The sequence below is a fragment of the Athene cunicularia genome (assembly GCF_003259725.1).
Source record: "Athene cunicularia isolate RWA chromosome Z unlocalized genomic scaffold, athCun1 chrZ_part3, whole genome shotgun sequence".
NCBI lineage: Eukaryota > Metazoa > Chordata > Aves > Strigiformes > Strigidae > Athene > Athene cunicularia.
The window spans coordinates 16,160,160-16,186,495 of record NW_020799144.1 but is presented as its reverse complement, the minus strand read 5'-3'; the positions used below and the strand labels follow the sequence as shown (position 1 = coordinate 16,186,495).

The window sequence follows — 26,336 nt, the reverse complement described above, 5'->3', positions numbered from 1 at the left end:
ACCTGCTGCATCGCACAGACACACACAAGTCTGTGGGACGGGACGGGATACACCCGAGGGTGCTGAAGGAGCTGGCTGGGTGCTCGCCAGGCCACTTTCCATCATTTTCCAGCAGTCCTGGCTGAGCGGGGAGGTCCCGATGGATTGGAAATCGGTCAATGTGATGCCCATCTATAAGAAGGGTCGGAAGGATGATCCGGGAAATTACAGGCCTGTCAGCTTGACTTCAGTGCCCAGGAAGCTGATGGAGCAGCTCATCCTGAGTGCCATCATACAACATGTGAGGGACAACCAGGGGATCAGGCCCAGTCAGCATGAAAGGCAGGTCCTGCCTGACAAACCTGATCTCCTACAACAGGATGAGTTGCTTGTTGGATGAGGGAAAGGCTGTGGGTGTTGTCTACCTTGACTTTAGCAAGGCCTTTGACACCGTTTCCCACAGCATTCTCCTGGTGAAACTGGCTGCCCGGGGCTTGGATGGGCACAGCTTCGCTGGGTAAAAAACTGTCTGATGGCCGGGCCCAGAGAGTTGTGGTGAAGGGAGTTAAATCTGGTTGGCGGCCGGTCAGGAGTGGTGTCCCCCAGGGCTGAGTGCCGGGGCCGCTCCTGGTTAACATCTTTACTGGTGATCTGGACGAGGGGATCGAGGGCACACTCGGTCAGTTTGCAGGTGACACCCAGTTGGGTGGGAGTGTTGGTCTGCTCGAGGGTGGGGAGGCTGCAGAGAGACCTGGCCAGGCTGGAGCCATGGGCTGAGCCCAACTGGGGGAGTTTCACTGAGGGCAAGTGCCGGGGGCTGCCCTTGGGCCACAACAACCCCCAGGGGGGCTACAGGCCTGGGGAGGAGTGGCTGGAGAGCGGCCGGTCAGAGAGGGACTGGGGGGTGAGAATGAGCCAGAGTGTGCCCAGGGGGCCAAGGAGGGCAACGGCATCCTGGCTGGTGTCAGCACTGGCGTGGCCAGCAGGGACAGGGAAGGGATCTGAGCCCTGGGCTCGGCACTGGGGAGGCCGCCCCTCGCTGAGGGGGTTCAGTTCTGGGCCCCTCACCCCAAAAAGGCCATTGAGTGACTCGAGCGTGGCCAGAGAAGGGCAACGGGGCTGGGGCAGGGTCTGGAGCACAGGTCTGCTGGGGAGCGGCTGGGGGAACTGGGGGGGTTCAGTCTGGAGAAGAGGAGGCTGAGGGGAGACCTCCTGGCCCTCGGCAACTCCCTGCCAGGAGGGGGCAGAGAGGGGGGATGAGTCTCTGGAGCCAAGGCCCCAGCGCCAGGCCCCGAGGGAATGGCCTCAAGCTGCCCAGGGCAGGGTCAGGCTGGCTCTGAGGAAGGATTTCTGTGCAGAAGGGGCTGTTGGGCGTTGGAATGGGCTGCCCAGGGCAGGGGGGAGTCCCCGGGATCCCTGGGGGGGTTGAAGAGTCGGGCTGAGCCAGCGCTGAGGGATCTGGGGGAGCTGGGAACGGTCAGGGCGAGGGTCATGGTTGGGCTGGAGGAGCCTCAAGGTCCTTTCCAACCTAGATGGTTCTGTGATACTTACTAAAGGCATCTCTTCTTTTGAAGAAAGTAACAATAAAGTTGTGGCGATGAATACACTCATCAAGAACATGGTCTTGATGATCCTGGGAACAACGCCCACATTCTGGCTAAGGGTAGTTGGTTTCCCACCCAGTGACGTTCCCAGTAGCACGTGACTGTACAGAGAACAGTAGTCGGTGTGTAAGATCATCATTCAGCTCTGACATGTTTGGCTAACTACATTAATCATACCTAATAGAGGATACAGTTCTCTGTCAGGAGATGTTCTGCTTTTGGCATCCCTAGCCCTCCCACTACCCCACATTTAGACAGAATAGATGGAACACAAATGAAAGCTAATTTTATCATGTAATAAAATGTTGGGTTTGTGTGCTGTTTATAGTAGAAGCATTAAAGCAGTGTGTGGATTTGAAAAGATGTGACTTTCACAGGCAGCTTTCAGTATCCTTTGACGTGAAAGAATCCATTTCAGAAGTCTAGTTTTAATTTCCTTTTGGGAAAAGAGAGAAAGCTTTACAATATGCAGTCTGCAATGCTTTCCCTCCCCTGCCTTTTGTTGTTGCTGTTGTTGGGTTTTTGTTTGTTTGTTTGTTTAGAACATGTCAGGTAGGAATCTCCATGCCCACATATAAATGCACAAAAATGTGAATAATAATTCCATATTAATGTCAATTGGTTATGGCCTGGGATTCTGACCTTTCTTCTTTCCAAACTGTGGCATTATATAGATGGTATGGCCAGTTTCAGATGGAAATACTACAAAATATATAACTTCCCACCTATTCCTGGGAAATTAAAAAGCTGTGCAGTTTCTTCATGTTTTTCTCAGTTTGTGGCAGAAGAGTGAAGCCCGGGTACAATACACATTAACTGCTTTCTGGGGGAAATAAATTATCTAAGAATTAGTCTTGAGAAATGTTCCTTCACAGGAGAAATTTGAAAAGATCTGTGCTCGTTTCTTCATTTCACGGTTTCCCTTCTGACTTTGTAACTAACCCACTGTGGGCTGGATTACAGAAGGTTGCTTAGATACCTAAAAATGTACCTAGAGATGATGTACCTGTCTCACAGTGTGCAATTAAGTTCATAAGGGGAGAACTCTAAAATGTGAAATCGAGTCTTCTTTTCCCATTTTTTCATCTATTAGCTTTTTGCCAAATTTGAGTTGAAATCTAAACATTTGTATTTATTTTACTTCCTACAAGGAAGACTGTATGAAATGAGAGATTATGTCGGTATCTGTAATTTCTGAGGGTAAGGAGGACTTTGGAAGGAAAGCATGTTTTAGGTGTCTGTTCAGATGCTCTTCAGTCTCATTTGGAAACAAGAGAGCTGCCACTCTGCTCTTCCTGGAGGAGGTCGCGTAAGCCTGTGTCTTCCCTGTCCAGGAAATCTCAGTAGCTTTACATCCAGTGATCTGGACACTGCCTCTATCCCTATGTCTCCCTTTTACTGTTCCATGGATCTGCGTGTTACCGATAAAGATGGGGAGAAAAGAGCATCGCTATGGTCCAGATTCCCCACCTTGAGGAGGAAACAGCCATGACCAGCCCACACCACTTTACCTCTAGCAGCCAGCTACTTTTCTTCCAGCAAACTGGGCTGTAGACTCTGCAGCTTTATTTATCATTCAACGTGCTGCTGGCTTCTGCAAGGCTGTGTGTCCTAGATGGAAAAAATGACTCAAAAGGAATTTCTCCTGCAAGACATGGGTGCTTGTTCTTGGGGTTTCTTCCTGTCTCTTGTAAGCTCCTGTCTGACACATCTGCCATGTTACACTCTTGGTTGTTTAGATCTTGCCCTGCCACCTCGTATGTAAATTAACCCCGTTGATGAAACTCTCCACTGGTCATAAGAAATCAGTCTGTTTTATATGTTGGCAGTTGCTCTAATGCAGCAAATTATTTTAAGAATTGTTGAAAGTATGGAATTCAGATCAAGTCTACTCTCTAAATGATCCGCTGTCTCAGTTGTGATGAGTGAAGTAGAGAGCTGTGCGGTTGTGCTTAAGCTTTACTTTGAGTTGTAAATGCAAACTTGTGCTTATTTTCCATGGTAGTATCCTGGAAATCATTTGCATTCCCACTCAGCTGTTAAAAAACCCCAACATAAGTCTCAGCTAACCGTTGCTTCTATCCTAGTATGAAATATCTTCCTAAACGTGCTTTGTCTCTTCTTTCAGTATCTCTCATCACCTGATGTTGAGGGTGGAGTCAGTTTTGGTTATTTACTATTCAGTCTTTCTTTTGTTCTAAACCTTCTAAGAAACTGGAACAATAGAAGAAAACTACCGCTTCTTCACAGGACAGTTCTCTGGCAATGTTGCCTGTATGCCACCAACAAAGGAGTATGTGTGTGTGCTGAGAAAAAAATTACGAAGTTTAATAATGTTCTCGTGTTGTAAATGAAGTCTCTTCTGGCAACTGAGTTTCCCACTTGTGCCCTAATTTTTGTGGAGTTTCTTCTATCTGGTGTCCCACTGCTGCTTCATGTCACAGATTAAATTAAAGGCTACCCAACAGTTCCTTGTTTGTCTTTGGAAAAACAGTAAGTTTGTGAGAAGTTCCCGCACAGTCAAAACATTCATTTCAGGAAGAGAAGTCAATAATTATAGTGAAATATTTTGGAAGTAACGATACTGTTTGGAACGAATATCCATTAGAAAACACAAATACACACCAATGTGATACCTGAAGTGCTGCTAAAAACATGTTGTTGGGATTTGTTCCCACCCCAGCAGCCCCGGTCTTCCCGAGTCTGGAGGCTGCAGATTATCCCAGTGTACTTTCTGTCATCTCCTCTGGGTGGTGAAGTAAAACTCCTGCCCTGAGCACTTGCATGGCTGTAACCATCCAGCTGTGTTTACCCTCTGCTAGTCTCAAGCCAAATTTTCACTGAATCCTCGTAACAGAGGTACTGCAGGTACACAGGTGATGAAGCCAACCTTGAAGCCCTTCACGTTCGGAGGGTTGCTGAGCCCATAAAGCTTTTATTGCTCAAACTACATTGCATAATAAAGAAAATGAGGGTATTTGATATATTTACAGCTGGGCATACATGCAGACTTGATTCCTAGGAAGAGTAATTGGTGAGTTTAAGTATTGTTTAGCTATCTAGTGTCCTGATTTCAGATAAGATAACCTTGAATGAATAAAATTTCTGAATAAAAGGGAGTGCCATGGGCAACTTTGCTCTTCAGTGCACCCGAGACAGGTTTGCCTACCTCAGGAATACAAAGGGATTTCCCACTTCTGGTACCCTGTACCCCCTGTAGCTCAGAGCAAGCTGGAGCTGGTCTGAAGTTCCTGGAGTTTACAACCCCCCGCTCTGCCACCCCTTCCGGAGATCCACTGATGAATGCTCTGGCCATCTGCTCTGTCAGGATGCGCGTGAATTTTCTTTGAGCCCCCAGAGTCAGCGGCTGAGGGTTCACAGTCCACAAGTTCCTGCACAATTTGGATCTGCAGTGTCCTGTTTTGAAGCTCTTGCACTAATGGTGTTGGTATTTAATTCAGCTTTCCTTGCTGTTTCTGAGAATACCACATCATTTGAGAGGGTGAGGTAGTTGTCATGTGCACGGGAGTTTATTGAGTTGTTTTTCCTCGGTCCATGCTTCTCATGGTGTGTTTATATTATTTTAATGGAAGTTTCATTTTCTTGCTGGTTTTTATGTTCATTTTCATTTTTGTTCAGGTTCATTCAATCAATCATATGCTACTAATAGAGAGACTGTAACATTTATTTGAGATGTTGTTAGTTCTATCAGCAGGGAGAGAAGTGAAGCAGGAAAAAACACTTTTTTCTTTTTCTGAAGAACATTTCCTTCAGTAGCATTTGTTCTGCTTGCTTCTGCAAGGGCAGCGTATGACATTACCTGTCCATTTGTCACTGTTTTGTTTCTTTCCAAGTAATTATTTGTGATATAGTTTACGTACGTACTGTCAAATAACTTTGAAATGGTTTAAGATGGTTGTTTCACCTTCATAGTTAACATGAAATTGATCATTAACATGCAGGGGAAAGTTTTGGAATCGTTTTAACTAAAGCTTGCATTTTTATTTCCCTAAAGTTTCAGACCCAGAGCTTACGTCTCTCAGATCTGCACAGAAAATCTCAGCTGTGGAGAGGGATAGTTAGTGTTACCTTAATAGAAGGTCGTGAACTGAAGGCGATGGATGCAAATGGGCTAAGTGATCCTTACGTGAAGTTCCGGCTGGGGCATCAGAAGTACAAGAGCAAGGTAATTTTAGCTGTGACCTAAAAATGTGTGCAACTTTTTGTTCTTGTTTGTGGTTTTTGTTTTTGTTTTTTTTTCGGCTTGCACGACTATTTAAATTGTGGTGGAGATTTATTGTATTAATTTGCTGTCAGAGCACCTGGAGTTTTGTTCAGACATTTTATTTATGAAGAGAAATAATACTAGATGGGGGAAAATGTGAGGTGGCTGAGAGGCACTCCCGATTTTCCATACAGGCTGTGTTGGCTTTTATCTCCTGTTCGGAGTCACTTGTGGCAGGGGAGAGATGTGGAGTGATTCTGACAAGTAGGTGCCCCCTTGGTGCCTTTCTGGCCCAATGCTTGTCACCTCTTGGATCTTTGCATGGTCTTATCCTCAAACCATGTCATACTTCTATCCTCACTTTCCTCATTGTGTCCTTACAGCCAGTGTCACGGAAGTTTTGCATATGTATGAGCTTAACGGCTAGAGAGGTTTGATCAGAGAGAAAATGACTGTGGAGGCTCTGCTTGGCTTTCTTGCTGTCGTTTTTTATTTCCCTGCTCCCTGTTGCTTTGAAAATTGCTGTTTGTGGAAGACGCTGGGACTGGGGATGACGCATGTGACCTTCCCCTCTCAACGGCCATGGCAGCCCACGTGGTTTTCACAGCCAGACAAAGGGCAGAGTGAGGGAGAGGCCAGGAGTGTTTAGGTGCCACGTTTGCAGACCTCTGAGCCCGCCTTAGGGCCTCTTAATCTGAAATTAGAAGAAATCAAATTTCATGCTTTTGTGACATAAAAATTTTCGTAGCGTTTCTGTGTTTTATTCCTCCTTGATTTTTTTCATTTTTTCAAGCCAGTGGAACTGGTGGATGTGGAAAGTAGCAATTGCTTCATAGGGAAGGTACTAGACAGTTTCCATTCTTGCTCGGGATAGATGTGACTACTGTGACTACTGCTTCTGCATTGTGGTAGAAAAATCTGCAAGTGTTCTGTTCCGCAGAGCATGGTCAGAAGTACATGGACTGAAATCCATTGAAGTTACTTCTTTTGTCAGAAAGTAACTGGACTGAAAATGATTGAGAAAGCTACTTTCATCTGAGTTGCAAAGGAAAGGATGTAAAATACAGGTTTGAAAAAAAGAGAGTATTATTCCATAAAAAGTAAACCGTAGTACCATCTTTCTCCCAGTGTTACTGCAGCTGGGGAAAGAGGACATGATAAAATTTTAAATACTTTCAGGCACCATCTACTTGTCATTGCAGGTGCTTTGTTTTCCTTTAGGCTCAGACACCTAACTTTGCAGCTAACTGTCACTTAAGGGAGAGCATAATTATTCTACAGAAAAATGGATCCATTCCCAGGATAAATCCTTTGTTCAGGAGGCTTTTGAAGGTGACAAGCTGCAGGATTTTGGAGGTTGCTGTTGTGTCAGAGAGGCATGAGAAAACTGGGCAGTAGTTTTTTTTCTAATTACTATTTCGTATTTCTCTCTACTTAAGATACTCTTACCACAAATACAAAAAAACTTTCAGAACAGACTATAAAGATAAAATTTACAATGCAAGAAAGCGTATGCCTGCACAATGCAATATGACTTTCTATTTGCTTTTCTTTCAGATTGTGCCAAAAACTTTGAATCCTCAGTGGAGGGAGCAGTTTGACTTTCATCTCTATGAAGAACGAGGTGGAATTATTGATATTACCGTGTGGGACAAAGATGCTGGCAAAAAGGATGATTTTATTGGCAGGTTTGTGCAATTGCAACCTTCTTGTTCCCTGGGGATGAGAGCAAATGATTAAAATGAACCTTGCTGTTGAAACTATTTCTTATGATCATTTGTTCTTGCTTTTTTTTTTTTTTTTAAGTTAGGGGAGAATTTTTTACAAAGTACAGTTTGCTGCGTTGACGTAATTCTTTACTTTGATGGTGCAAAATAATTTCTGTTGACCAGTAGGTGGCAGCTTTTACCAATTGATAGACACCAGGTTTCCCAAATTAAAAATCCCATGTTTAGAGCAGTAATCAAGATGCAGGAGGTTCCATACGACAACATCTGGCTTGGAGAAGAAATAAGTCTCATGACTTGTAATAGGCCAAATGAGACCACAGTTATATGCTTATTTTTCAATCTGTTTGGTAAATGAAAAGCGAGTCTTGAAAAGATATCTTTTGGGGCAAAGAAGTAAGATCATTCACCCAGTTCTTTTTCAGAAAAAGTGAATCTTTGGGATCTGTCTTTGAGTTCGAAAAATGGTGTAAGTTTGTGTGGTTATGCTCCATTTTACTGTGTAGGAAGAAGAAAGATGCTAATGGTTTTTAACAATGCCATTAACTTTAAGCTAACAGGGGAAAACGCTGTTTTGTGCTCCTAGATACTAGAAAGTAGGTGCTATTTGTAAAGCTCAGATGCTTGTTTACATCATACCTTAATTGATATCCATGCAGTCATAACAATATAATTATTATTAATCCTATCAATATAATTATTATTAATCCTGTATGTTTTGATTGATTGTTAGAATACTGGTTGCTTTCACTAGGACATTGACACTGTTAACTAGTAGGATTACTTTTCTGGTAGTTAAAATCAGGAATGGAAAACCCACAGACCAAGCCATGTACTTTTGCTGTTGATGTGGTTATGTCTGTACTGACCTTTTCCTCCCTCTCGTTCCGTTTAGGGTAATGGCATTCTTTATCAAATTAGATCAGTCAGATAATATTCTGTGTTTATTTCCTACCATGAATTGTGGGAACTCGGAATACATAGAGAGTCTGTGGCAAGCAAACAGCTTTAATATCGACAAAACCACTTTTCAGAGGTATACACTGCAGGAATTTATTTTATATGATGAAACCTAATGGATGGGTTGGCATGCTCCTGTTTGAAGTTTACACTGTGTTTTTTCCCCTTGCTTGATTTCAGTTGGCGCATATGGTAACAATAACTATTTTTCTGAAGGAACATACTCATTTAGTCCTATGTCAACACATGATATACCTTGGGAAATGATTCCTCTTTTTTGTGCTTCACTGTAACCTTGTTATCCCAAAACCGGTGAGATTCAGAGTTTTCACATGTGATTTTTCAGAACAAGGTCATCAAAGCAACACTCATGTTGTTACTGTTACCAGTAATTATATATATTTTTTTAAGAGCATTGCTCCAAGACATTGAAACATAAATAAGAAAGTTATAGAAAAATTAGTGAAGGAGAATTTGTGACTTCAAACCAGTGACCTGCTTAGGTAACTTTTCAAATACCCACAAAAATTGTATGTCCTAGGCGTGCATCACTTTCTTTTTAGTAACTGCATGCTCTCATGCAAGTGCAAATGATTTCTGCATCTGATTTAGGCCCAAAAAATTCGATAGCTTGAGAAATCCTCTCTCTGAGTTCGTGAAGCCTTTAGCATTTTTCAGTGGGAGAACCTTGTTCCATTTTGGTTTCCATCATTTTCCTAAACAGATGTAATTCTTGTACATACCAGAAAAGATACTTCCTGGGCAAAGCTCATCTGTAGTGCTTCTGCAGTACACAACTGATTTTAACAAAATCAGTAGTATTTTTTCCTGAAATCTTGCTGCTCTTGATTTTTGTGACCTCTCTGCTGTCAGTGTATGTATAATCCCTCTTCAGTTTGTCCTTTCAGACACTGTCTCATTTCACCTTCTGTTGGTACCTTATCTCTGGATAATGCAACCTGCAAACAAATTCCTCTCCATGAAGATTTCCATGAAAAACGTTGTCATTTGTCAAGCTCAATCTGAATACAAAAATAGGTCTTAATATTCCCCCTCCCTGATACTCTCCTCCAGTCACTGTGGATAAAAATCACTGACATCTGACAGCTCCGCTTTACATTGACCTCTTTTCCCCAGTTTCTCCTTTCGGGGCTGCCTCTAAAAGCTGGAAATACTTTGGTGCAGACAATACTCTGTGTGTGTGTATGTATTATGCTAAATGTATATTAATTTTGTAAAGCACAACTGAGTCGTGCTCCGTGACTAAGGCTCTGTGGCTCTCAAGGCACATGTAATAAATTACATATTTTGATTCAGGTTCCAGGAAAAGTGATAATGAGGATGTGGGAGGGAAACAAAAGACTTCCTGGTAGTATTCTAGCATTGCTCAGTGATGGAGAGTAATCCCTTTCATCTCACTGTGATCTTCCCACTTTCTTGAACAATGTGCAAGCAGCAGCTGTTACACGATATGGGAATATTTTTATTAAATGAAAGTGAAAATAATTATTTCTTGAAGATGTCTTGACTGGCAAAAACTTGGTTAGGGAGCAGCCATGCTTGACTGAGGGAAACAGAAGACCAAATTAAGAAAATGGAAGGAAAAAGGTTTTTTAAGGAGCAGTTCTCACTTCTCAGCTACAGTTTTGGGTTTTTGCATCCTCTGCATTCGTCTGCTCACAGACCACGCCTGAAGGTCAGCAGAATGTCCCATGCAAAATAGGCCTAAAACTGGTTCAGCAGTTCCAAACTGAGGTGGCTGCGGGAGAGGAGGGTCACCAGGTGGAAGTCTGAAGGGGCAAACTCTAGGTTCCTCCTGGAAGACACCACGGGAAGTCCTTACTGTGCTAAGCTCTGTAACTTGAAAATTTTACTCCAGAGCAGAACATCATAACTTCTCATGGAACGATACTCTTGTTTGAGCTGCACGTCAGTGAAATAAAAGAAGTGGGAAATCAAGAATGTAGATTTCTGCATGTCCTGCACCTGTCGTCGTGCTCATTAGGCTGGAACGTGGTAGGGGCCGAGGTGAAGCTGTGGGGGACAAGGCAGCGATGGCACATTGCTCAGACTCTGAGGGCTTGGCCTTGCGATCCTGTTTCGAGGGCAGGGAGATGAGGGAAAGATGTTTGAGAAGGCTGAAGACTCATAAGTGAGATTCTGGCTTTGGGATGGCATGAGAGGAGGAGGATGGAAGTGGGAGAGGTGGCTTGCAAGGGGGAGGAAGGTACTAAGAGGGTGAGAGTGACAGCATGGCATCCTAATTCAGAGAAGGAGAAAGATACCTCTGTCACAGAACGAGCGTAAAGCTCCATCTGCTTCCTGGTGCCCAGGCACGTTCAGCGTGAGATGCTGACTGATTGATTTCCATTCTTAATTTTGAGCATTATGTGTTTGTAAAATTCGTCTGAGTGTCAGTTTTGTGCACTCTCCATGAGAGTTTAAAGGAGGTAGCACCATGTGAATTTCCATCTTAAAATACCCTAAAAAACCAAAATCCTAGAAAAATCCTGGAAAAAGAGCCTCTACAATAGCTTCAAGGAAAATATATTTCCGATGATACACTGATTTGTATGGGGAAACACTGGGCTCAACTAGAACTGAGTTTCATCATGCAGGAGTTTAAACTGGCATTCTTCTGAATATCATTATATAAAAAAATCATGATTCAGGACCAAAGACATGAGACCTAGAAGTTCTTTTTTTTGAAAGCAGCAGCAGTTAAAGCCACAGGGGCAGCCTTCTTGTGTTCAAGAAAGCTTGTGGACTTGCATGAGCAGTATTAGTCATTACTTCATCTGATAAGTAGAAATACATATGTATGTGTGTATATTGTTCACATTTAGTATTCACATCTTTTTGCTATGAGTAAATCATTTCCCTTCCGTATTGAGTCAATATACTCCTGTGATTAAAAACATATACTGCAGTAAGTTTATGTAGGTAATACTAAGATGAAAATGAAGGTGAAATGATTTTAATCTTCATGTAATTATTTAACTTTCTTATCATCTGCGTTTTTGAAGGCGATCCTGACTGTCACCTTTACGATAATCAGCTAATAAATCCTCATGATTGTTACACCTTTATGCATAGCAGTAATCTGAACAAATTGGCTGCTGACAGCTGCAATAAATTGCCAAGAATGAGTGCTGTCAGAGAACAAGTTGTTTCTGTGAACATACAGGATAAGTAAATCCCATGTCATGCAGTTATTTGCAATCCAGTACGGCAGGATTTATAGCATTATTTATTGGTATGAAAAATGCGTGTTTATCTTTAAAATGACATTGACTTTTACTTGTATTTTGTGCCAGGAAATTACTGTTGACTTCATCTATATCTATTTTCAGCATTATTTATAGATGCTTTTATTTTTTTCCCCATCTGATGCAAATTAAGAACAAAAGACCTTGTCTATATTCATTAAAGCTGTGTATTTTTATCTGTGGAAAACTGAAATGTCCCATAACGTCTCTGAATATTGTCCTGGAAATTCAGATCGGTTTTGTGTCCATGTGTGTATGGGTACACACCGCATAATGGATTTTATGCAATAGAAAAGTTAAAATACTGAAAATCAAGTATTTAGATTTTTCAACACCTAATCTGCTATATCTTGTCTGTTTAGTTTTTTCATGGTAATGAAGCCGTAGAGGGGTTTTTTGGGTGCACTTAAATACCAGCCATGTGCGACCTGTGCTGCTGCATTATTAATCTGAAGGCACAGGGATAAGCTACTCAAAGTTCTAAATTGAAGTGGGATTTTTAGATAAAATATTTATGTCTCTCTCGGTTTCATTTTTTTTTTTTCCAGTGAAATTTATGTAATTTCACTAGGAGAGACTGAATGTTATCAGAGAGAACTGAGTGGTGCTGTAAAGCTGTGTATGGGTACTCCAAGATGCATATAAAGTTGAGTGAGGACACTAAATATGCTACTGCTAACGTTTCTTCCCAGACTTTTTTCAAGAGATGTTGTGGAGGCTGTGATTTATATTAAAATACTGGCAATTTTCTTTCTTAAATATTGTTGCACAAGAAAAAGATTTGAGTAGTAGGAGTGAAACTCTGTGTTAATGTTGAAATTGATGAATCTTGAAGTTCTCTGAATTTTGCAAAACTCCGTAGAGACAAAATGGGTTCCTCTGGAATTGTAAATAGTATTTTATCATGCCGGTCTTTCAGCTTTTTTTTTTCACGTGGTGCTTTGAAATTTTCTGCATGTTGAAGCCACTTTGGAAGAATATATTATTCTCAAAGTTTAAAGATAATGGTCAATGTGCTATTGTAATTTGAGTTTTGAACCGTGTGCACGTGGGGATTACACAGCAATTCTGTGCAAACAGAGACAAGCCCACAACCAGCAGCCTGTGTGTAGTAGTTTGTTGATTATACATGGTGACTAAAGTTAAATTATTGCAGATCCATTTCTCTATGTAAAATGAAGGTTTTTCCCAGAGCACTAGGATCTAAAAATGTTCCTGGCAGGCCTGCCCTTGACAAATCCTGAGATGTGCTGAGCCATCTCCGTTTCTGATGATTGTCAAAGGGAGTTAGATGTAAATACTGCATCCCCAAATTTGGCCTTCACGTATTCCACACATTATTTATTACTATCTCTTCCCATTTTAACTTCTATTAACGCAGAGGCACTGCTGTACTGATAGAAAGACAAAAAAGGTTCAGTTTTGGCTGACAAATCTTCAGTAAATTTCTTGTACTGGTTATTTTATTATTTACAACTTTTACTGACGGTCGTTATTGTCACGTACTGTTGCAAAATTGATAGTATTCCCCGGTGTGTTGTGAAATACAGAATGCTGCACACCAGCTGGATTATGTGTGTGGATCCTTCTGACTCCCACATTTGGGAATGTGCTCCACGGCATGAGTTAAGAGTGGCAAGAGAAGAGGAAGGGAGAAGGAAGAGTGGAATGGCTGCCTAGGTGGGAGTAAAAAAGTACAAGAGAGTGGTGAGGGGTGTAGATGGGGGTTTGCAGGGGTTTCTGGAAGGCAGGGTTGGAGCTCTGTGAACGCTCTTGCTGGGTTGCTTGAACCAAGTGGCGAGGGGAGAACCGTGTAGGAAGGTTTAACGTCCACCAAAGCAACAGGCCAGTCGCAGGGGAATTTTGCCACAAAGAAGTCAAACGGTGAGAGCACTACCAGCCCACATCTGTAGTGTGTGGCTGTGCCGCGGGGACAACATAGGGAATACTACGTCCTAAAACATCTCCAAGTACTTTTTTTCTATCTACACAATTTCAAAAGTAAATCTGTAGTTTCCATCGTGAGGAGCTACGCTCAGGAAAATGTTCATCGGTCATTTCAGAATCCATCAGCAGGGCTCTGTGGCACAGACCAAGCAGTAAACACTTCTCCCTATTCAGGTATTGCCCAGCGACTGGTGAGGTTGTCCTTTTATTTCATGCAGCTCTCACATTTCCGTTTCCCAGACTGACTTACCCCAAGCCACAGGGCTCTCCCCTGGCAGCTCCGTTGAGCTCTGCGGTGCACTCCCAGCTTCCCGGGGATCCTCTCCCGCTTCCTGAGCTCACCACCACACTCCCCCTCAGTCAGTGCCCTACTTAGCTGAGTTTCAGCCTCCAGCTCCTTTGGGAGCTTTCCTGGTTTTCAGTCTATCACCTCTATCCACCACCTATCACAGGTGTCATGTGGGGTCTGCCATTTTATTTTCTTTCTCATTATCTTTACACTTAAAAATGCTGTTCTCTCCTTCTTCCAAGAACTCCACGTTACTGCCGTCCTGTCTTCCTGAGCTGTGTCATTTTCTGTCGGTGCTTTGCAGAATTTCCCCTCGCCGTTTGTTTCTTGGTTTTACTGGAACATTGTACTCCGCTGATAAAGGATACGGAGTCTCACAAATTGTAGCAGTTCATGCCTCACTGCTTCTGATGTGTGTCCAGCTCAGTTCTAATTGCAGAATCGCACAGTTTCCTCTCCTTGGCATCCTTTGGAGCAGCATAGACCCGGATCACAGTGGAGTTAAAAGGCTGTCTTCCTGAACAAGTCATGATGATAATTAAGTTGCCTGGGTTGTAGCCAAGTGGTGCTTTTCTGTCCCTATCACTTAGGATTGTGCCAATTCCTCTTTTATGCTTTATTTTGTCATGTGAGAAAATGATCTCGCTATCTGCTGTCTCTCCCTTGCCTGGCCACCTGGCTTTTAAGAGGCCTTCTATGTCATGTCGTTACCTTTGTAATTCATTCATTAGCAAGGATATTTCACCAGGGTGCCAACGCGGTCTTACATTCCAGGTTCTGTTAGAACTAGAGAGGGGAGGTGATTTTTACCTCTCAGACATGCTGATAATAAAATACTACATATAGTTCTGGCTTCCACACTTCAAAAAGGATGCAGGAGAATTTCACTGGATCAGAAAAGTTACAAAAAGTCATTTGAGGGCTGTAGGAGGTGTGTTCCAAGGAAATGTATAGGGAGCTGAAGGTGTTTAGCATATCAAAAGGAAGATCAAGAAGAGATATGATTATGGTATATGAGTACCTTCACTAGAAGAAAATACGGAGCACTAAAGGCTTTTTCAACCAAGTAAAGAAAGGCATAAAAAGAACCAAAGGCCAGATATATTCAAATTAAAAATAAATCAGAAATATGTTTCTAACAGTTTGGGCGATTAACACGCCGAACACAGTTTCGGAGAAGTGGTGGGTCCCCCTTGAATCTTCAATCCTTCCTCCACGGGAGCTGTCCCCTCTTTCTGCAGCGACTTACCTGTGACGCTTCGGCGCAGGAGCTTGAGGCGCTGCCGTGGTTTTTCTCCCTCCTGATCTCTCAAGGCCTGGCAATCCGGACGTGCCCAGGGCCTGGCCGTGGGTCCGGGGGGACGCGCATCCCAGCCCCTTCCCCGGGAGCCAGCCGGCACAGGGGGTCATTCCCCTGCCCCTGCCCAGCGCTTCTGATGGCGTCGTGGAGGGGACTGTACAGCGTGGAGCAGCACAGTAATGCAAAATACTCAGGCTGCCCCCAAAACTAAAACTCCCTGAGATGTGATTTACAGCCGTGCTTGAAGATGTGTCTGTGGAGTTAATGACTGGTTTTGCCATAATTCTTCAGGCCGTTCTCTTCACAGGTGGAGAACTTTTTCTTCCAGCAGCAGCATGTAAATAGCAATTCTGTAAGAAACTTGAGTTGTCCAAAATTACTATTATCTCCTGCTTTCAGTGTGACAGCCGCCAGCCATATGCTACTTACGGCCTCCTCCAAATGTCTGTAATTTTTCATGGTCCTCAATTTGAGAATGCAAGACAAAAATTTCTGCCTCCACAGTGCTCATTCTGCACCACTTTCTGGTAACATTCAAGTTCACCTTCATCCTCAAAGCATCTTTGTTCTCCATGGAAACAGTTGTAGGTGACAAATGTCTTTTAAGAGAACATCTTAACTGATGTAAAAGTCAGCATTGCTAAAGCTTTAAAGCTTGGAATACTTGTATATACTCTGTAAAGGGGCATTGTCAACCTGAACTTTCCAAAGCTATTTATCTTTAGAAGTATTTTGTTAACTTCAGTGCTTGTAAGGAAATCTAATCCAAAAAGGAGTTTTGTGGGTTTCCTACTGATGTCTGTAAAGGTTATTCTAGGATAGGGTTAGTGCTTAGGTAATGCCTTAATAAAACCAGACTTCCTTCCCTATTTAGGTCCCTGGTGAGGGCAAATGAGATCTAACAAAAAATGGTTTTACTGCAGGAGGATTTGGCGCGAGAGCAAGAAAAGTTAATTTTTTTTTTTCCCTCCTGAAAAACTCAACTATTAATGGAAAAAAATGGCAGTTTTTCTTATCGTGCCTGTAAACTCGAAGGTTCTCACCTTCGAGGTGCCTCCAGCGTGCTCACCTGGTGCTGATTGCTCCCCGAGCCTCGGCACCTTCCCTTTGTGACACGAGGTCTGAGGCTGGGACCTGGCGCGGAATCGAAATGTGCCTTCCCCGGCAGCGTGCTCTTCACCTCCATCTCCGTAACGCGCCGTGGTGGCACTGCCGGATGGAATAACCCTTGTTCTGATCAAATTATCAGAGGGCCCTTCGGAGGATACTTGTCCTCTAAAAGGGTTAAGGCTTTCACTGGAAAAAACTTCCAGATCGCTCTCTACCCTTTGTATGATTTTAGGAAATAACAGGCTGGTGACAGGGTGCTCACGGAGATCCATCAAGCAGACAATGGAGACATATTTCTCTGGTAATCTGTTCTAGATGTGGTGCCATTAGCAATATTTTATAGCTCTAGGAAGGGTGCGCAGGTAAAATCCAATTGTCGGTTCCTCCTTTGAGCCTAAATAAAAAAACAGTGTGGGCTGATAATGTTTCAAAAGTGCCGTAACTTCAAGAATTGGGGAACCTGGAGTTTGTAGCCCTGATGCAAACCCTGTAATTTTACTGCCACTGCAGTTTTTGGGTGCATGTAGGTTGTTGGTTTTGTTGGGTTTTTTTTGTTGTTTTTTTTTCCCAGTGGGGTAGGTTTTGTTGCCTGTTTTTATGTCAGCAGTGGATTATTTCTGCATTACTTGTATCGTAATGGCTTTCTGATTCTTCCACTGACTTTGAGAGAGTTTAGATGGGTTCTTTTAATGCTGGTTGGTTAAAGTCACAATACTGTTGCAGACACGTATTTTTGAGGGGTATCTGTTTTGAAATAAACTGTCAAAGCATATTTAATACCAGGAGCATTTTAACCTACTCCAGCTCTGGTGCTTGATTTCAGCGTTTGTTAAGGAGGGCTTTATGCTCCTCACTGCAGCCTAAATAAAAACTTGACAGCCTATGAACATGTGTGAAACTTGTATTGACCATCAGCCTGCACTGACAGCAGCAACATCAGTCTTCCCTTACTGTGGCGAATTGCTTACTCCTTATCATCCAAAGAGTTCAAAATAAAAGGTAAACATTAAGAATGCTATGTCAGTTAGAAATTTTTTTCATTGAAAAATAACAGAACCTTGTTGCTGTGTGAAGTTTGCAGTAGTTTAATTTTGACAGCTACACAGCAGACAGTGAATGCTAAAAAAAAAAAAAAAATTAAAAGGAAATTTTCCCATAGCAAATCTAATCTGCCTGTGATATCACAGCACTCATTTTAAGAGGCCACATTTATTCTCATAATTGTCTATTTCCTGTCCTTAAATGCCTATTTATTCATGTCTGCCACCTTCTTCCCAGTTTATTGGCTCTGTGGTCACCACATTACCTTCCTCTTCAAAATCAATTGACATTTCATGAAACAAGTTTGCTAGATGTTTAGTTTAGTGAGAGTGGCATATAGAACATGTGCTTGTCACATTAGATAATCGCTGCTAAAAGTTGAGTATTCAGTGGCTTAACTATGTATAGACTATATGCATTTACTTTATTTCAGTATTGTTATTGGTTTCATTTGGAGTAGTGAATTGGCAAAACGTTACTGGGGGATGCTGTAAGCAGAAGTATTCCAAACAGTGCTTTTTCACAGAAGCTCCAGTGCAGTGTAGGCTGGCGTTGCGTTCGACGCAGGCGTCGAATTTCTAGGCATGCTCAGAGTTCCGGTCTAGGAGAGCCGCAACTTGTGAATTACACAAATTAAAGTATTAAAACTTCTGAGCTGTGCACAGACTTACTACTAACCCTGAGGTGTTCTTGTTTTAATTAGAAGCTTACAGTCAGCTCTTTGTTAGGAATGGTACCAGTTTTCCTTCCATGCTCTGCCCTTTTTTTTTTAAAGGTGTTGCAGAGCTGTTTCTGCGGGCTGGCATGTGTGGAGCCATTCGTCATTAGCTCGGTGTATGGTACAGCCAGGGTTATTCAGAAAGGGATCAAGCAGGGTAGATTGGCTTCAGCCACTCTGCGCAGTTATAAGCACTCCCTGCTCATTACAACGTGAGACATCTTATTATATCGGGGGTTGTGGCATCAGATTTTATCCTGGATGCCTGCATGAAGCTTTGACCCTGAGCCACGCACAGCTTACTGCAAGAGAGCTGAGCCTTTTGGGTGGTGCTCAAGTCATATTTTTCTCTGCTCAGTCATGTTAACTCCATCACAATTAAGTCCACACAGATTATTTTTTTCTAGAGAGAGAGACGGGGGGGAGATTTTTGCCGTTGTTAGATGAACGGTCTCAAAAACGTTCACATCAAAACATGCATTTTGTGTTTATACAAGAGGCATAATTAAAAAGTACAATTTGCATCTGAAGCTGGATTTTTAAAATTATCTTTGCGTTTGAGTAGGGCATATTAGCTAACCTTATTTCTAGCATCTGTATGTTCTTTTTAATATTTATTGTTCACATGCATAACAGGTTGTAGCTTTTTTTTTTTTAAAAAAAAAAAGGTCAAGCAAGTGGCATGGGTTGAAGCTGAAGAGAAATCCTTCCAGGAGCTGGGAGGGAATTTCCACTGATTTGGGGTTTTTGGTGAATGCAAATAAGCTGGTGTGCTCTTGTTTGATGTGAAGAAAACCACGTACTGATGGAGAACGTTTGTTTCTAGGTGCCAGGTTGACCTGTCAACCCTGAGTAGAGAACAGACCCACAAGTTGGAGATGCCACTGGAGGAGGGAGAGGGGTGCCTGGTGCTGCTGGTCACTCTCACGGCCTCCGCCGCGGTCACCATCTCTGACCTCTCCGTCAACTCCCTGGAGGACCAGAAGGAGCGAGAGGAGATACTGAAGAGATATGTATGGAGTTCTTCTCTTTTGCCCTTTGTTTGCAAAATGTTTGCATATATGAATGATAGCTGTCAGGGGGAAAATACCTAAATATATCCCTCATATCCTTATCACACTCAGCCAATGGCATTTATTTAAACTAGTTACTAATATTATCGCGGCTGGTAGAGGTAACATCAAGAAGGCTACAAATCCTCTTTATACAACAAGGTATTTCTTGCATAGTAGTTCAGCTATTTGATATGATCATGTGACATAAAAAAGATAATTTTACTGCCTTGCAGATAACTTCTATCAGCACAGAATAGCTGAGGAGTCACTTGGTGACTGTACAGTTTCTAGTGACTGTTTGTGCCAAATGGTTTGAGGTGTCAGTAGTTTTTGCTATTTTTTTGAGCATTGACTAAAAGGCAAGATAACTGGGGGGTTTTGTCTGCACATTAGAGGCTGGAGCAGTGTTTTGTATATCAAAATAATAGGTTTAAAGGATATTTTCATTTCAAAATATTCTGAAGCAAATTATTTTCATTTCCCAGCATCCTCACGTTACACAGACTCTCTGTAGTTTTATCAAAGCAACAGAGAGGGGAGCTCTTACTCCAGCGTTTGCTAATACCTAAATCACTAAAAGTAACTGTCTCACTACACACGGAGAAAGAAAAAAAAAAAGCTATTTCCACTTAAAATTACAAAGCTTTTATTGTACAATGCTGCCAGGTGTTTAGAAAGGCTTCTCTACACACTCAGCCATTAAACCAAGCTCTGACTAACAAAGAGCCGCTTAATTTTTTTTTTTAGATTTTAAAATATTCCTATTCCATGACTGACATCCTTTCAATAACTGAATTTAATAAAGATGTACCTTATCAGGCTGTGCAGATAACATGAAGTGCTAGTACTAATGCTGTACAATATTCTTCAAACAGATTAGCAGGATGTGCGCTTCAGCAAATTTATTCTGGCTATCTCCACTGAATCAGCTGTCTGCTAATGCTTGTACAACTCATACACCAATAGTGTTATCATAAACACAGTTTAATAGAGGTGACTTAGTGAGGCTAAACATAATATTCCTAAACCAACTGAGAGCTAAGGTATTGCGCACCATCTTTGAAAAATAATTACAATTAAGAGAGTTATTGCACATTACGGAACCCACCAAGACAGCCTGTGGTTGCCAGAATAGATCTTTATAAATATAATAAATTTCTGATGGATACGTTTTTGAGGTGACATGCTTCTTGCTACCAAGTGCATCAGTACCGTATTTCTGTGGATTATTGTGTGTGATGATATGGCAGTCAAGTGATACTGATGGCTTTGATAATTTAGTAGCAGTATAGAAACATGCTACGACTGTGTGTTATTAATTGGTTTTTCTAAATTCTCAATATTTTGTCCCCAGTGTAAAGCATAATTATGTGGTGTAAGATTGATCTATTTATTTCCATTTTTTGCATATTCATGAATATGTGTCCTTTCTTATATTTAACGTGACTGTATGCATTTGGAAACATCTTTTTGGAAGATGTTCATATTGCAGAAGCATGAATTTCTCATTATGTGTTTTTGCAAACTGTAACACCGATACACCTTTTTGATAAATTTTACTGTTTTCATTAAAATGACCACTGGGCAGCAGAAGAAAGAAATGACAAGGGTTAACGAAATTCAAATAGTTTCTTTTCACTGACGTTTGATTTGTCTTTGGTATTCATATCTCTACTTCAGAACCGATACAAAGGAAGAACATGCAATTAGCAAGATGCACTGTTCCCCATTGAGTGGCTGTATTTTGGGGGTTATTTTTTGTCCTCTCGCAAAATCCAGCTTCCATTTGAGAAATGTATTTTGTACCCTTTCTGCAGCCAAAAACAGTTAATGAGCTGACCTTGCCATCAGATCAAATAGCCTTGGAAAATGACTCTATTACTGTCATTTAACCATTTGTAGCTGAACATCAGAGCCTTACAAATTAAACAGGCATTACTGTTTGAACCATTATTTTACCACAATTGTCTGAAAAGATTAATTCCTTTTGGGGTGAGGAGGGGGGCGCATTAATGGGTACAGACCAAGAGAGATTGTATGACCTTTTCAGAACGGGTGTGCTGAACCCGCGGTCCCCCTTGTCACAGTTTAAAAACCAGAGGAGCTAGTTTAGAGAAGAAGTTGTTAGCATTCCATTTTTATTATGACATTTCACAGTCATCCGATTTAATGTCCCTTGACCAGATTGTCCACCGTGAGACGATGGGCTTGAAATGTTATTTAGAGCATTGATAAAAGGTGAGCAGTTCTAAGATGACAGCGAGTCATAAGGCTGGTGGTGTGACATTAATTTTCTCCATAACAGAGATGGAATAAGACGTCATGGTGACAAGCTGTCAATCAGTACTGGCCCCTCAGTGTATCTCGATGCCATAGGATGGGGTATTGCTTCTCCCATAATAGAGCTGAACTGAGATGCTCTCCCTGACAGCTGCTGCAGCCATACAGAAAACATATTATACAGCCTTTCATTAAAAAAATAAAGAGGACTCATCTCCAGAGCATTTCAATCTTTTCCCATCTATTGAGGGCTGAAAAGATTCACAGCAAATCACGGATTCCTCTGCTATGGAAATTTCAGGCTTCAGAAACCATGCGGGTTTTGAGGCCTTCAACAATAATCATAAATAAGAAGACAGAATTTCATCTGATAAATCATTACTTAAAGTTATGTATTTAAAGTAATGTATTAAAGTCATTTGCTTCTCCCGGAGTCTCTGCCCTGGCGTTGTACACATTTTCAGCAGTCTCTGCAGTCACGATGTGCAGTAAATGAATCTAAGCCAGCCGACTTGCTGGAACTAAAACTTCAAAAATCACAGAGGTAGCAAAGTGAAATACAGCGCTGGTGCCTTTTTGCAGAATGATCTTACCGGGATGAAGTTAGGAAGAGGGGGCTGGACGGCACTGCGGGGAGGGAGGCCGTCGCTTGGCTTGCTCTATGTTTGGTTTTTGCTTTGTTTTCTGTCTGCAGCTCGGTGTTTGTTTCGGTCATTGGGAAACTTGGGTAAAATGTGGACACGTTTTTGTAAATCCTTTCACTTTCATGATGGTATTAGAGCGGAATTATCTCCATTGTGGTACCAGTTCTGATAAGAAGCTTCCAAACCTTGATCGTTATTGTAATAAATGAGGGATGGTGCCAACATGCTTTTGAATTATAGCAGGGCTATCTGTAACACCGTCTCTGCCACCCTTGGCTTCTGAGCACATAAGGGGGTTGAGCGTGTGCTGATTAAAGTTGGCCATCAGTATTTTTAAGCAGGCCCTCTGATGATTAACAGCTTAAAAAATCTAAAAAAAAAAATTATTAACCGTTATCCTGTGATAACGTACATGCATGTGTTCGTATGTATGTAGCGTGTGGTGTACCACACTTAACTGGATCCCTCAGTTCAGTGTACCAAGGTCAGACCTTCACTGCAAACAGTAAATGGTCAGCTGGGACTTAGAAAATTCATATCGAGAGTGTGGTTTAACTGTTAGAATTGTCTTTATTAATACTCGGGGTTGCACATTATATGTCTAACATTTTAATGGGTAGGTTATCTATGCATAAACGTACTGTAGTTTTTGCAAGCTGACATTTAATATTTCACTTAAGCAGCAACTGTGGTTTTCAGATCAGTGATGCTATTTATTCTGGTTTTCCATAACAGTCGATTTTGCCTTCATAATAATTTAAAGAATTGTTGACTTGGTGTTTTACCTGATGTTTGCATTTTCTAGAAATCTGGACATTATCATAAACAGTGGAAGAGGTTTTACTCAACACTACATTAAAATTTTAGAAAAGGCCACAGACATTAAATATATTAGCCCAGAATTTAAAATACTTCAAAACAAAGGTATGTGCTAGCATTTACGAACAAGACTTGCAAAAACAACCAAAAATTGGGCCACACACATATATATATATAAGACTTAAAATGGATTTGAAAATCTAATTCTAGTCTCCTCTTTCCAAATTCCTCCTCTAGGTTATCTAAAAACTGAATGATAATTCCATGTTTGTTATTAATTGATTGCAGATTCAAAAGTTGCATTCAATGTCCCATCGTTTAAAATTGTATAATTTTTAAATTATAATCAAAGTTCGAGCTTTAGAATTGTAGCTTATCACACCAAACTGGTGTCCGATACTCCAAGTTTGTTGCTTCTGGTTATTTGAAGAAAGAGCAGCAACAGAACACACTTCCCAAGCAGCTTTCTAAAACACTGTTGGATGATACAAGATTTAGTCTAGTCTTTAATTTTTTCTTTCTTTTTAAAATATATGTAGATATTGCAGAAATTTATGTCCAAAAAAGTGATAATTTATACTAAGAGCTTTCTGCCATGGAACTGAAAACATCTCTTAATTAATTTTAAAAATTTTTTGCATGTGATTATTGTGAAAGTTGTTGTTATAATCCTCTTTCGACTGTTGTTGCTCATGTTATTTACAAGCTTATATATGCATATATGCTATAGGCAAGCTTGCATATAATGGTCAACTACAACAAAAATAATATTGGCTCTAAGACACTTTCCAAAATACTCCTGGAGCCACCAAAGGGAAAATGTGAACATAGATGTCACAAAAATATTCAGGAAGAGAAAATGTTTTATTGTTTGTATTAATTTTCTTAAAACACTGCTATAATTTGTTGTTTCTTTAGTTGCTCATGTGCTGTTAGGGGATTGTCAATTCAGTGGAATTAGTGTTATATTTAATCATTCATATTCTAATTTTTCCTTTGTATTTTTCACTGGTAAGTTGCAAAATACTGAAAGAAACGCTGACAACTGTGCATTCTTCAGAAAACAGATTTAAAAGCATGAATGTGTTAGACAGAATTATACTAACTTATATCAGGGCTAGGGAGGAGACTACTCATAATGCTTTTGGTTTGTCTGTTTTGCAATCCAGAATTCTTTTTATTATTTTTTAGAGTCCAATGATGATGTTCCATAACATGAAGGATGTGGGATTTCTTCAGGTGAAGGTCATCAGGGCAGAAGCGTTGATGGCAGCTGATGTCACAGGCAAGGATTTATTTAGTTTCGGTGACAGTAAAGACCACAGTGAGACCAGGCCTTTTTAGAAGTTTAAAAAAAAAAAAAAAAAAAAAAAGTTTAAAACAGAAGTTTATCTGAAGATTATTATCTGTTTGCACAGTCTCACCTTCTGCTCATTAAGGTAGAAATCCACAGACAAACAAACAAAACTTTTGTTAAGCAAGACATCAAGTCATTCTGATGCTAGCAGAGCCTTACATGGGTTATTTCTCAGAGGGGTGAAAGACGCATTTTTCTCCATCAGAGCTCCTGGAAAAAATACATAGAAAAGACTTCTTCTTCTAGTAGATAAAATTATACAAAATAATCCAAATTAAAGCTCAATTCCAGAGAACAAGGAAAATGAAAGTAGTTACTTTAAAGTTGTTGCCCAAAGAACCTCTTGGTATCTGCCAGATATTGTGCAAGGCTGCTGTTGGTTTCAGACATTTCAAATAAATGCAGTTTCCTGTAACTACTACTTATCTGTTTAAGAAGAGAAATAAGAAAATGTTATCTTTTTTTTTTTTTTCTTTCTATTTTATATGATATAAGCTGAAAGGCTAATTTAACCTTTTGCTTTTCAAACTAAAGAAGTATTTCAGCCATAGTGACTATATTTCCCCAGAAATGTCCAAGTTATCTCCTGTAAGTACAATCACCTTCACACTGAGTGGAGCAAAATGAGCTGCTTCTGTGTCAGAAAATAGCCATCTCTGCTTTAAAAAAAAACAAACAACAAAACATAAAGGGGGAAAAAAAGGAAACGATACTGATCGGGCTGATTTCACTGCAGTTTGGACATAAATGTTCTGTTACAGGAGCAGATGTAGTTATATAGCAATATGCTCATTTTTATTAGTTTTTTGTAAATTAGCTAGCACGAGTACCAGTATTTACTTATTTTTTCTTAGACAAGGTAACAGAGCAAATGTTTTATTGCTGAAACTGATCATCCAGTTTGTGGCACGCAAAATAACTGATTCTATTTTTGGGTAGGTTAGAGAAATGCTTCTAAGGATTCCTCGCTCGGCTTTGACCTTATAATCCAATGTGGTCTGAACAGAGAGAGAGATTAAGTTATTCAGGGGCAAATGGGATAATTCAGTCCCTGACCTCGTTCAGTCTTCGACTTTTCCAGATCAACATGTCATTTGTGCTGGTTGAACAAATTTTTTGGAAATACATTTGATTCAATTAAAGATGTACAGAGCTACCAAAAATTTTCAGACATTGCGTTTAGAATGATGGTCAGGAGGAGGGGTAAGGACACTCAGTACCCTGCTGTGTCCCACATACTCTGTTCATTAGCAAGAAAAGACATTTATACAGCAGATACACTTTGTAAGATGGCTGTGCATTCCAGACGTTACCAAAATCATTGTATATTTTGGAGAAAAATACCTAGAATTTTGAAAAGGGTACAAAGGGTTCCTGTTAACTACTGTAGCCATTTACATCTCTTTTTAGTACCTTGTGGGTATGTACAGATCGGTCATTTCAGATTAAACTTTGAATAGTAATATTTAGAAGTAACTCAGAGTGGTTATTTGGTGTTTGTCAATAAATCATGTTTGCAAAAATTGTATAAAACTTGACCCTCCACATCTATTCCACTGAGCAATTCTTATTAGTCAGTGTGGAGAGCGCTGTCATCAGTGGCATAACTTACATGACTAAGGATTGCTTCTGTTGGTAAAAGCTAAGGACGAGTTTGCTTTTCTTACTAAATTGTTCTTTCAGAGTTAATCTTTTGCCCTCCCTAGAGTCTGAAAACTACCTGAAACACCTGTGTAGTACCTGTGTGGTTTTCTCTGTTTCCTGTCTGCTGAACGTATCCCGTTTCCCTTTCAGGAATCTTTTCATGTGAAGTAATAAATCAAAATTTATTAGTTTGGGCTGAATGGATTTTAAAATTCCTTAATATTCCATCATTAAGCATAAGCATAGAGGGAAAAAGATTTCTGTAATCTTCTAAGTAGTCATCAATCTTACTACAGTTGCAAGGATTTTTTTTTTCCTTTCAAAATGTGAAATTTTTCTTTTGTTACCATACATTCATTGAGCAGCAT

The 26,336-nt window shown here is 40.9% G+C and overlaps 1 protein-coding gene across 6 annotated transcripts in view; it reads left to right on the top strand.

Annotated features, from left to right (window-relative positions):
* MCTP1 (multiple C2 and transmembrane domain containing 1) overlaps positions 1 to 26,336 on the top strand; it is a 274,684-nt gene that overhangs the window by 137,656 nt on the left and 110,692 nt on the right. For all 6 annotated transcript variants that reach the window (XM_026866731.1, XM_026866730.1, XM_026866735.1 and 3 more), the window contains 4 exons: positions 5,599 to 5,769; positions 7,366 to 7,496; positions 18,996 to 19,182; positions 24,159 to 24,252. In XM_026866731.1, the coding sequence (XP_026722532.1) occupies positions 5,599 to 5,769; positions 7,366 to 7,496; positions 18,996 to 19,182; positions 24,159 to 24,252 (583 nt within the window). The remainder of the gene's footprint in view (positions 1 to 5,598; positions 5,770 to 7,365; positions 7,497 to 18,995; positions 19,183 to 24,158; positions 24,253 to 26,336) is intronic.